The 13,400-nt window shown below is 29.8% G+C and overlaps 2 protein-coding genes across 2 annotated transcripts; one reads left to right on the top strand and one right to left on the bottom strand.

Moving 5' to 3' along the window:
- The first annotated feature begins 4,414 nt into the window (after window positions 1–4,414).
- Window positions 4,415–8,651, top strand: LOC114165697 (patatin-like protein 3). The gene is made up of 7 exons (XM_028050263.2): window positions 4,415–4,651; window positions 4,884–5,065; window positions 5,708–5,873; window positions 5,967–6,113; window positions 7,412–7,663; window positions 7,750–7,919; window positions 8,286–8,651. Exons 1-7 carry the CDS (start codon window positions 4,475–4,477, stop codon window positions 8,374–8,376), a joined length of 1,185 nt encoding a protein of 394 aa, XP_027906064.2. The 5' UTR covers window positions 4,415–4,474; the 3' UTR covers window positions 8,377–8,651.
- A 593-nt stretch (window positions 8,652–9,244) lies between these two features.
- LOC146881974 (patatin-like protein 1) lies at window positions 9,245–12,569 on the bottom strand. Its single transcript, XM_085668115.1, has 8 exons — window positions 12,382–12,569; window positions 12,064–12,248; window positions 11,414–11,570; window positions 10,900–11,046; window positions 10,490–10,741; window positions 10,193–10,362; window positions 9,454–9,540; window positions 9,245–9,335 (listed from the first exon to the last, which is right to left on the bottom strand). Exons 1-8 carry the CDS (start codon window positions 12,556–12,558, stop codon window positions 9,245–9,247), a joined length of 1,266 nt encoding a protein of 421 aa, XP_085524241.1. The 5' UTR covers window positions 12,559–12,569.
- Between the last annotated feature and the right edge of the window lie 831 nt (window positions 12,570–13,400).

Consider the following 13,400-nt stretch of genomic DNA (forward strand, 5'->3'; position numbering starts at 1 on the left):
ATCCTCATTTTTATTTTGTGTTCAATTAAGTCTTCATTTTCGTCAAATTTTGGTCCATTTGGTCCTTTTCACTAATGATGTTTAAACAGTTAATACGTTTTTAAACGGTACATGTCACGTGTCAGCTCTTGTTTTTTTTTTTACTTTTTTTAATTTTTTTAAATATTGTTAATTTAAAAAAAATTGTTCACCTGTTAAGTCATAATTGTGCCGCATGTCAATGCTAGTATCACATGTCAATTTGTAGTTGTAATATTTCTTTTCAAAAATCTAATTGAACACAAAATAAAAATGAGAATCAAATTGAATAAAAACAACAAAAATAGAACCAAAATATTTAAACCTTAATTCATTGAAAGATGAAGTATAACAATACTTATATTTATTATTAATCTTTTATATATATATATATATATATATATATATATATATATTAATCATATTATGTGTAATCTCTATATTAGATAATATTTTATAATTATTATAAAAGTAATAAAGTAATTAATAACTTTAATGTTTGTTTTAGTATAGTTATAAATCATGATTTTGCACATATGTGAGTATTTCTGTTATATACCACACCTAAGACTTTTTCAAGGGGAAATGACGTATTGGTAAATGTGTGAGTAATTAAATAAGAATAACAGCTTCCATTATTTGAAAAGTTAACAAATGCGTGCCCCACGCGGTTCTGAAAAACTCATTTTTTATAAGTTTTGTTTTCTCACATTACTTTAACATTTTATTTATTACTCTTTATCCATGATATAAATTTCATTCTAATACTCTAAATTTTTGGGAGAAAACATATATTTAAAACCAAAAAATATTATTCCTTTATTCTGATATCTTAGAATCTTATTTAAAGTTCTAGATTTTGAATTTCATGTCGTAGAAATTCTTTTATAAAACACTCACGCTTATATATTTTTATTACATTAACTAATTTTTTGTTTTCAAGAAAATATATAATTTTATACCATAATTTATTTTGAGTAAAATGGTTATACAATTAGATATTTTATGAAATAAAAATATCATGTTTTATTTGTTTAAGGATATAATTTTTAATTAAATAATAACATTAATTAAATAATCCAATGTATTAGCTAGAAGCAATCTTTTGTTAGTAATTACTTGTTTGGATTCACAATTGAATTTATATTGAATTGGAGATATCTTAAAAAAATATTAAAGATAAACCCAAAAAACTAATGCTACTACTTCTAGAACAAGGTTGGATTTATCTTGATTTTAAAATTTTATTCTTTAACGGTGATGCCATGCAAAAGCCATCATATGTACACCTTACACATTTATTATATTCTATATTTCATTCATTAATAATGTGTTTCATGAAAACATTATTGAATAGAGATAAATTTATAAGAATGACATAACCCATAGTCATCTACTACAAAGAAAAATTAAAATAGAAAAAAAAAGTGCATCTACCTACCTCTGTTTAGCACCTATATTCACTAAAAACAACATCCAAAATATGCCTTTTAACATTTTCTTAAAAACTAATATAATATATTTTATGAAATATAAAGACTAAACATATATTTCATGTTAGCATTTGAGATATTTATACCGTTTGACACATTTTTACTTTAATATTATTTAAGAAACTATCATGAAACGTATTTGAAATGTCAAATAAACTTAATAAAATTTGGTTAAAAAGATTAAATCCACACAATTTTGAAGTTGAAAGACTAAATTGAACCAAAGTTTCAAAGATGTGTTAATTTTAATTTTTACTAAAAAGTGAAGGACCAAAAACATATTTAATTTTTTTTTAAAGTATAACTATATTTCACAACGACCGAGATACATGTGTATACGTGTATATGAAGGATCTTTGAAAGAACTGTGGAGGATTGTAACTACATATACATATATTATACAATTAAATGTAAATAATTTTTCAATAAATACAACAGAAAAGATTATCCATGTGTTACATAATGCTAATTTTTTTTTTCTGTGGACATTACACAATTTAGTCATAATTTTTACCTCGGATTATTTTGCTTAAAAATAGGTAAAATGGGTTGTAACTATTAGTATCCATTTTGTAAAATCATTATGACAAAATATGGTCAAAAAATCAACACTAACAAGCAAAAGTTATCACTAAGTAAATCATATTTTTTATAATAATTCTTATTTTTTGTTATGAATTTTTTTATCATGTATTTGGTATACTTCCCATGTTTTATTCTATTTTTTTTTTAATAAAAAATAGAGTAAACTTCTACCTCACACGTGAGTTAAAACATTTTTCTTCTACTAAACATATTTTTTTTATGTTCTTACCTTGGAAATTTTTTAAATTTAAAACAGAACATAGAGACTTAAAAGAGTTTGTATTTTATAACGGACACGCTTTACGCACTATTCATTAATGTACATATAATATGATGGAATGAATATATTGTATATTATCCTTTCCTTTTCCAGCCTTAGAAAAACTCACCGCTTATCTATGCAATGAAAGCATTATCATGCATAAAATAACCTTTGACCAACATTTCTTTAATCATGTCCAAACAATTTTTATAAATAATCATTTCAGCACAATTTTCAATTATGTTACTTGTTTCCATTCACATAATTATTTGCTTAAATACACAAACTTAATCATGTTTGAATGATAGTATATTGCAAAAGCTTAAAAATTATATGAAATATAATTTTTTTTATTAACAAAAATAAATTAAATTAATGAGATAATTCAGATACCTCATTCCATATACACAACATAAATAAAAGATTATATGAAATATGAGGATCCCATATAAGCAAAAGCTCGTAAAGTATGTATCCGTCTGAAAACTTATTTTGTTTGCATATAGATATCGTATTTAGAAATTTTTTAAATATAAAAAAAATCTTTTATTAATAATCAATTTTAGTGACCTCACAAACAATATTAAATATCAATAAAATAAAAATCGAAGGTGAATTGCATAATAAATTATTCTAACCTAAGACATGTTCAAATAACTTTAACTTTTACTATTGTCACATGGTATTAGTATTTTACTTTAAATTAAATGTTTAATTAAAAATTCTAATGATTTTTAATTGTTAATATATATATATATATATATATATATATATATATATATATATATATATATATAGTGATGTTCTTTTACTTTTATGAGGGAAGACATCGAAAAATTTGATATCAATGAGTTGTGAACAAGTTTATAAAAGAGACCAAAACATCAACCTAAAATATTAAAACAATGAGTTTGTAAGTCTTTTTATTTATATACTTATCTTTTTCATTTTTATCCAATTTGAAATTTCCAACTCAATGTGAACTTTTAATAATATTTCTTTTAAGTGTGAGTCTCTCCACGTTAAGACATCTCCTTCTCAAGAAAAAATCTACCGGTGACTATTCCTTTAAAATATACATGTTTTCTTGAAACGAAAGACTTTTTATACAAGGAACCTTACATACATTTTATGAATTTTAACATTTTGTTAAAAATTAATATTAAACATTTTATTATATATAAAGACTAAACACAACATTTAAAGAACTAAAGAACTAAACTGAAATCACATATGTAAGAAATAATTATTATAAAAATAGAGACATGAGTAAGAAGTATCGAATAAGATAAGTCTTCGACCTGGATTATTATAATACTAAAAAACATAAAAAACATTGAGTTGGTGTATATGTTCATTCATTTGGTTCTTCTATCCACTGAACTATTCAACCGTTGATCATGTCTTCAAATTTTCTTATGTTACAGTCAATCCATTTGTGAGAGATGTTCTACTTTTTTTTTTTTCTGTGTTTACTTATATCTTTGACCACGTTGCAAATTCTAAAACTCAATTAGATGGTTAAGGTGAAGAAACATAGATGATAAATAAAATAAAATAAAGTGAAAATAATTCTTTAAGACCTCAAGTGTACCTATGATATATATTATTTAATGCCGATCATAAATAAAATAGAAAATAAAAATAGGGACATAAAACATATATAACTAAATAATATTCAAATGATGAAAACCTAATGCTTCTTTTAAAATGATCACGTGTGACTATAAAAAAAGACTTTTAATCTTGATTGTTGACGTGTCGTCGAAATTAACAATTTTAAGTCATATGTTATATAATTATAAACTAAGATGTGATTTGATACAGTCCCAATAAACTATTATACGTAAATTATTTTAAAAGTCATACCCTATATAATTATACGTTTTCGTGGCCCTAGTTAATTAGGTATATGAACTTCACATCGTGGAAGACATAAATAACATTATAGTAATGAAATTTAAGACTATTATTTTAATTTTTCTACTTGCATGGTGGCAAAAATAAAAAATAAAAAATTCTATAAATAGCCTCGACATTAGAGTGGAATCCTCAAGTTTTTGACTCTCCATTTCACATCCTTCTTCTATTGTTCTTTCTTGAAGAGTTTGATATAATGTCTCCATTGCTCTTGTTTGGTTTTGTGTTTTTAAGCCACTTCAAGGGTGGATTGAATACACCATTGCCACCTCCAAACTTTGGAGATCGTGTTTCCGTTCTCAGCATAGATGGTGGTGGCATCAGGGGAATTATTCCGGCCACTGTTCTTGTTTACTTGGACAATGCTCTTAAGGTCCGTTTTCTATTATATTATCACTGTCTCTGGGTTCAAACTTTTTAAGAAGTTAACCGTTAAGAATTTAAGTATGAGTCTAAGTTCTATATTAGTTAAAAATGAGAAAGTAGAATACTATATAAAGATAAAAACTCATAAACCCATTGTCTTGAAGTTTTGGGTTGAAAGTGATGTCAATATCTTATGCGGTTGGACTCGAGTTTGATTAATATTTGTGTTTTTGTTGCAGGCTAAGGATCCAACATCATCGTTGGCAGATTATTTCGATGTGATATCAGGAACAAGCACTGGTGGAATCATGAGTGTTATGTTAGCAGCTCCAAACGCATCCGATTCCAATCGTCCTCTCTTTAATCCATCACAAGTCGTACAGTTCTACAAGAGATATGGCCCTGACATTTTTAAACCTAGGTTGGTATCAAGCTCATAAAATTTGAGTTAACATACTCATAACAACTATTTGAGACATTTTTCAGACAAGAACAATTGTTTAAGACATATGAGAGAAAAATATGTCTTTGGTAAGACAAAAACAATCGTTTAAGACATATTACAGTTAAATATGTTTTTGTCCTTTAACTTTTAGAAAAAATCAAAATTACACTTCTTTATAACTTTAGCCAAATTTAGTCATCCAATTTTAGTCGTTTTAAAAAAGTTTTGTTAAATTTATTCAACGTTTCAAACACGTTTCATGATAACATTTGAGTTGTTTATACCGTTTGAAACATTTTCTCTTCAATGTTAAATGAAAAAAGCGTTTGAAACGTCAAATAAACTTAACAAAACTTAATTAAAAGATCTAAATCTACACATTTTTAAAGTTGAGAGATTAAATCGAGTCAAAGTCTCAAAGAAACACTAATTCTAATTTTCACTTAAAGTTAAATGATAACAAACAACGTATTTAACCTGACATATTATATCATCATAATTAAATAGGTTTTTTTTGTCTTTTAAAAGAAACTTTTTATAGCAGATAATTGGTATAATAAGTCATCATATTAGTTTTGTGCTAAAAGGTTTGGGTTCTTGTGATGCAAAACCATGTAGATCTATCTTGGATCCCATTCAATGTCCCAAGTATGATGGAAAGTTTTTACGAAATATAGCTCGTCAGATACTGAAGGATTTAGTTCTCGATCAATCGTTGACCAACTTGGTAATTCCCACTTTTGACGAAGACAAAATCCATCCAGTTATATTCTCAAACTACAAGGTTAGTATGCTATAATAAAATTTATCTACATCTATATATTCACGAAAATGTCTTATAAAATTGAATATTGCTCGTGCTTCTTCAATGATGCAGCTGAAGACAGAAAGTTACTTGAATGCGAAACTCTCAGACATAGCTCTTGGAACTTCGGCTGCACCAACTTATTTTCCATCTCACGAATTTCAGAATGATGGTGTTAGTTTCGATTTGGCTGATGGTGCTCTCGCTGCTAACAATCCCGTAAATATTCCACCTCCCAATAATCTTATATCATTTAGAAGTCGAGGTCTAAGACGGTTTAAATATCACTTTTTCCTTTCACTTTCCGATATGTCTTTTAAAAACAAAACCATGACGGACATGCTTCAAAGTAGGGGTGGGCAAAAAATCTAATTTTCTTCATCTAATATATTTTGTTCCGATCGAATCCATTTAAATTCTATTTTATTAAATATCCAATCCATTTAAAATCCATTTTAATGGATTTGGATTTCAATCTAATCTACATTTTATATATTTTATGGATCAGATATCTATTCTATAAATCAAGATTTTCAAATATGGATAATATAAAAAATCCAATCCAAATTTTAAATTTAAATTTTTAGTTGGGTTAGGGTAAAGGTTGAGATGGACTAAGCTAAATTCAAATTCGGACGGGCCTTGCTCGACGACCTGTATGGACCGGACAGGCCCAACGATCCTAAAGAGTCGAGCAGGCCCGACGACCAGAACTGGATGGACGAGCCTAGAGTGAACGGGCTAGGCAGGCCCGACAAATCGGTTGAGTCGGTCGGGCCAAACGACCCGAAAAAGTCAGGTGAGCTCGATGACTGAAACGGGACAGCCGGACCCGATGACCCGAACAAGCCAGGTAGGCCAGAAGACCGAACGGGCCGAGCGGGCCCGATGACCCGAACGGGCCATGCAGGCCCGAATACTCAGATGGGTTGGCCAGACGATCCATATGGTCCAAGCAGGTCCAATTCGGACGGGTCGTGCCCAATGACCAGTACGGACTGAGCAGTCCCGAGACCCTGATGGGCCGAACGAGCTCGAAGACCCGGACTGGCTGAGTCGTGTTGGTCTTAAGGACACAAGTTTTAGAAAATTCAATTTTAATTTCTTTTATAAAAAATGGATTTTGGATTTTGAACTTGATTCAAATATTTGGACTGGATTTAAATCTTGATCCAAATATTTGAATCTGGATTTTAAAAAAATCCAAACTAGTTTTGTTGAAAAAATGAATTTGGGTCGAAAATCTAATACAATTATTTAGATCTATAATGGATGTGGATTGGATCATTAAAAATCCAATCCATGCTCACCCCTACTTCAAACTGAATAATACCTCGAAAGTATAGTGATTGATCCTAACGATATCACTTAGTGGATTTAGGATCAAAACAAATATTTTTTTTTTTACATAATGCTGACATAGGGTAGTAGTAAGATTTTAACCTAGTTAAGACCTAGTGATTATTTTGCAATAAATATGGAGAAATATCTGAAGAGTTTGATTGAATATACTTTAGGCCCTGGTTGCTGTGAGTGAAGTGATACAAAACAATGGGGAAAAGGAAATTTTGTTGCTGTCATTAGGAACTGGAATTCCAAAAGCTCAGAACAAGTTAGGTGGCATCTTTGATCTTGGGTGCCAAGCTTTATGGCTAAGTTTACACCAAGATGTTTTCAATGAAGCTATGTTCAGAACAGACGTGACTCATTACTACCTTGCCACAATCTTCCCTGGTCTCTTACCTGCAGATAACTATCTTCGAATTGAGGTATGCATAATTAGGTTTTTCAAATACATTTTTCTATATACTTATAATATTTAAGAAAACAAAATGATTATAATATGTAATTGCAGGAGTATAACCTGGATCCATCCATGGAAGAAATGGATGATGCTTCTAAAAAGAACATGGATAACCTTGAAAAGGTGGGAAAGGGCCTCTTGACCCAAAGAGTCAAGAGGATAAATGTAAAGACATTTCTCCCATATGAACTCGACCAAACAAATGCTCAAGCTCTTGACAAGTCAGTATAATCATTTTTTCAACATTTTCTTAGATAATGATATTATAATTCTCATCTTTTGATTCTCATTCTTTATTCTTTGAGATGTGGTCTAGTATATGTCATTGATTAATGTACTACTATCTTTTTTTTTTGAAAGAATCAATCTCATATTAAATCACATCAAGGAATAAAGACGAAAGTAAAAAAATAAAGTCAAAGTATATTTTTTTTTTAATACTACGTATGATTAAAATTAGTAGCTAAACTTTGCTGATAAAAGAAATTAGTTCTCCGAAAGTAACCCGGTTATTTTAGAAAATGTTACAGAATTATAATTACTTTTATGTTAATGCTAATTTTGAGAGGATTTTTTTTTTTCTTAAGGTTGGCTGAGGAATTATATGCAGAGAGACAATTGCGTCTGAAAAGGAAATCTATGGAAAAAGGAGGAAGACCTTTCATTGAAACTATATAATATTTCCTTATCGAGAAATCAACAGCTTCACATTATGAATAAATGTTATGTTGGAATATGGTTCATGTTTTGGGGTTCTGTGTAATTCGCAATTGCAAGAACAATATATCATATAATAAGGTTGAATACTTTGGGGTTCTATGTAACTCCCATTTAGAGGAACCATGAAACATGTAACACATAAGGTTCAATGCTTTTGAGTTCTATGTAGCTTAATTGCTAGGACGATGTAATATTGAGAGTAATCCCTTCTTGAATGTTTTTTTGTGTTTTAACATCTCCCTCCAACTTCTATTTTTATAGAAAAATGATATTCTAACTCTCACATTTTGACTATTGTTATAATTCCTGTCGTTGATATTTGATTTCCTTTTATATTTTCTATTGTCGTCATTTTTGAGCAAGACTTACGAATACTCTTTGTAAACCAATAACAATATGTTATCTATGGTAAAACACTCAATATGTAAACCACTTTCAGTAAATTAAAACACTTCACTAAAATATATGAAAGCTATATTGAACATGATAAAATTTGTTATAGGATAATTGATCTACAACTCTCACATTACAGACATCATAACTCTGAAACTATTAACTGCTGACCACTGATATATTAAGTGTTGACCTCAATATCTACTCTAAACATGATTAACATCGTTAAAAATCCTTCAACAATTGAAAAACAATTATTCCATCCAATAAATAATTTGTATTGCTAAAATAAATTTTACTTCCCACCATTTGTGACTGCTTAATAATACAAACATTAACAAAGAAGTTGAAGCAGAGAGATCTTAAAACATTACAAAAGAAAAACACCAAAACGACAAGGGATCACTTTCTATAATATAGATGGTCGTAGCAATTAAGTTACATAGAACTCAAAAGCATTGAACTTTATTCCATGATCCATTGTTCCTTCAAATGGGAGTTGCATAGAACCCCAAAGCATCAACCTTATTCCAACATAACACATATTACATTAAACATGATAAACACAGCATAATATAATGTCATACGCATGGCACTTATTCATAATGTGAAGTTGCTTATTTCCGCAGAAGGAACTTATACATAGTTTCAATGAAAGGTCTTCCTCCTTTTTCCATAGATTTCCTTTTCAGACGCAACTGCCTCTCTGCATATAATTTCCCAGCCAACCTTCAAAACAATCCTCACAAAATTAGCATTCGATAAATAATCAACTAAAAAGTATATATAATATATATATATATATAACAATATTCGCAATTCAGTAACAATTTTTAATATAATTGGGTTACTTTCGAAGAACTAATTGACAAAAAATTGGGTACTATTCTGTTGAACAAAATGTATTCTTTTATTTAGTTATATTTTAGCTTCTTTTTAACCTAAATATTACAGAATACAGCACCCAAATTTAAAACTCTCAAAGTCCAATATGGAAGGATAAACAGATTAATATTTATATAACACAATCGACAATTTGATTTTATAATGTAAACCAATCAACTTTAACATAGGTGAAATGAAGGATATTTGGATAGTAGAAGAAAACCTTTACTGTCCAAACGTAGTCTATCAAACATAACATGTCGGTCACCTTACTGAAAATGTAGTCGACCTATATGATACAATGCTAATGAGATATGAGTCCAATCGAAATATAATAGATTGATATCATCAATAATCCAAAACTTTAAGATAATGAGGTTCTGGGTCTTCATCGTTATATAGTATTTCACTTTTATTTTTATTCATTGTGAGACTTAGATTCATGCTTAGATTTCTGACGTATAAGTCTGTAATTTGAGAAAGTGGTTGTACCGACCTGTCAAGAGCTTCGGCATTTGTTTGGTCTAGTTCAAATGGGACAAATGTATTCACATTCATCCTCTTAACATTTTGGAGCAACAAGTCCCAACCCACCGTTTCAAGGTTATCCATGTTCTCTTCAGTAGTATTATCCATTTCTGCCATGGATGAATCCAGGTTATACTCCTGCAATTACATGTACATCATGAATCATTTTAACTTATACATTACTTGTTCAGTTCATTTCTTGTTTTGTTTTCTTCCATTATAAGCACAGTGAAAAACTTGAGCACAAAAACCTAACTATGGATACCTCAATTCGAAGATAGTTATCAGCAGGTAAGAGAGCAGGGAAGATTGTGGCAAGGTAGTAATGAGTCATGTCTGTTTTTGATATAGCTTCACCGATAATATCACTGTTTCCAGCTAGCCATAACAGTGTGCACAGATCCTCAGAGGGGTCACCTAACTTGTCCTTAGGTTTTGGTATTCCAGTTCCTAATGACAGCAACAATATTTCCTTTTCCCCATTGTGTTTTATCACTTCGCTCACAGCAGCCAGGGCCTAAAGTATTCAATCAAATTTCATATTGTTAAACTCTTCACATATTTCTCCTTATTTGTTGCAAAAACAATCACAAGGTCTGAACAAATATATTAAAAAGAGTTATATAAAATATAAAAGAAAAAGATATAAATTTAAGTTAATGAAGAATAATTTACTGGATTGTTAGCAGAAAAAGCACCATCAACCAAATCAAATTGAACACCATCATTCTCAAATTTGCGAGATGGCAGAAGAGTTGGTGCAGCCGAAGTGCCTAGAGCTATATCTGAGAGTTTCGCATTCAAGTAAGGTGCTGTCTCCAGCTGCATCATCGACGAATCACCACCAACAGTGTTCAATTTTATAACTTTTTTCATGCATATATTGTTAAGAAGTAATGACGTATCTGTCGAGTGTCAAACTTGACACTAATAAATAGTTTGATAACAAATCAATAATGGAATAACGGTAGAATAATATGTCCAACAAAAACAAATTTTATTAGACTCTTACAATAATGTTGATATTATGTTATACTATGTTAACAAATAGACTTTAAATTTAACTTATTCCAAAAAATCAGTTTTTAAGATAAAATTTACATTCACTTGTATAAATTGATCTAATTTGTTGTGGATATTAAACTTTCAAAATATATACATGTACACAATTTTATTATAGCATACTAACCTGGTAGTTTGAGAATATAACTGGGTGGAGTTTCTTCTCGTCAAAAGTTGGTATTACCACGTTCGTCAATGTATCCCTCAGTCGTGTTTCTTTCAATAACTCTTCACTTATTTGTTCTAAGAACTTTCCATTATACTTGGGACAATTTATAGGACCCCTGCATGTGGTGCATCACCAGAGTCAAAATGTTTGACCAGAAAGGAAAAAAAATTCAACTTTTAAATGATTTTTTCTTCAATCATACCGTTTTTTTACGGCAAAAAAGAATAATACCTTAATTTTAAGAGTGTGTTAACGTTGGCTCAAATTAAGATTTGAAAAGTCACGTTAGCTACTTTAGGTCAACACTGTATAAATAGGCTTTTTTGTAATACTTTTGGGTCAACAGAAGTCATAAGATATACACCACAATTCCATTTTTGTCTTGTGGAGATTTAGATGTTATTTGTGCGATCCACTTTTTCGGAAAAGAAATTTAATATGTAAAGGTTTCAAATTCTCATCTCCAATGTTGTATTAATATTTTTGTACATGATTGAAACATTCTAATGTCCTATTCTTTTATTTGTATATTTAAATATTAGTTATTGTTGATAAAGAAAAATGTAGTATATAAAGTATTTCATTAATGTTAAGGTTGATGCTTATACCGTTGAGGTTTAAATATTTCAGAGCCGTATGTCTTGTAGAATTGTACGACTTGTGATGGAGTAAAGAGAGGATGATTGGAATGAGATGAGTTTGGAGCTGCTAACATAACAGTCATGATTCCACCAGTGCTTGTTCCTGATATCACATCAAAATAATGTGCCAACGATGTTGTTGGATCCTTTGCCTGCAACAAAAACACAACCTCAAATGTTACAACCTTGTAAGAGACTGGTTTAGTTAATCAAATATTTCATGGGAAGAATACATATATAATTTTTAAAGCTTAAAAATTGGAATTAAAATAATAGAAATTGAACCTTAAGAGCGTTGTCCAAGTGAATAAGAACAGTGGCAGGAATAATTCCTCTGATGCCACCACCATCTATGCTCAGAATGGAAACTTGATCTCCATAGCTTGGAGGTGGCAACGGTGTGTTGAATGCAGCCATGAGTTGGCTGCAAAACACCAAAGTAAACAAGAGCAATGAAGACATTATTATCAAAGTGTTCAAAGAGAGAATAGAAGGGTGTGAAATGGAGAGTGAAGAACTTGAGAATACCTCTCTAATGTTGAGGCTATTTATAGACTTCTTCTTTGCCACTAGATGCAAAGTAGAAGAATTAAAAAAATAGTCTCAAATTTTATTATTATAATTAAAAGAACTGATTAAAATAAAGGAGCATTATTGTTTCTTAGCTTAGTTTTTTTTTTATCAACAAAAAATAAATAAATTATAGGAGAATACTTAAGGGGTGCTCTAACCCTTTTACAAAAAATACACAACTAGTTGAGAGAGATAGAGAAGCGTGAGAGCATGGTCATACAAAATAGGATAGTCACCAAAACAAACATAAGCTATTGCAACAAAGGACAAACCTCTTCTACAAGCCCACAAAACATTACCAGTTCAAAGACATAGTTATAACCTTGGAAAATAATAGGCAATGGCTATCCAAGTAAAAAATTGACCACCTAACTAGCAAAACCTTTAGGGAAGGTTAGTGTTTGCAGCATCGTTGCTAGCAGTTGAGGTGTCTCTTCTGCCTATTAGCACTGTGATGTTGTCTCTCATTCAGAATAAGGGAGAGGTAAGAAATTGTTTTCATAGTATAACATAGAGTTGTTACTGAGATGAATTTGACTTTGATACTTCTCTTAGAATACGAGATAGGAAGATTTGTTAGGAGAAAAAGGCTCTAGAATGGAAAACTTATTCACTTTTCATTGTGTTTATTCAAGCCATAAGCAATACAATTTATAGGCTTACAATTTTCGTCCGTTGTACTCCCAACGGCTATAAACGACTAGTACATTAACTACCCAACGGCTAGTGCA

This window comes from Vigna unguiculata, chromosome 10 (assembly GCF_037176805.1).
Source record: "Vigna unguiculata cultivar grain cowpea cultivar isolate G323 ecotype 2 chromosome 10, ASM3717680v1, whole genome shotgun sequence".
NCBI classification, from domain to species: domain Eukaryota; kingdom Viridiplantae; phylum Streptophyta; class Magnoliopsida; order Fabales; family Fabaceae; genus Vigna; species Vigna unguiculata.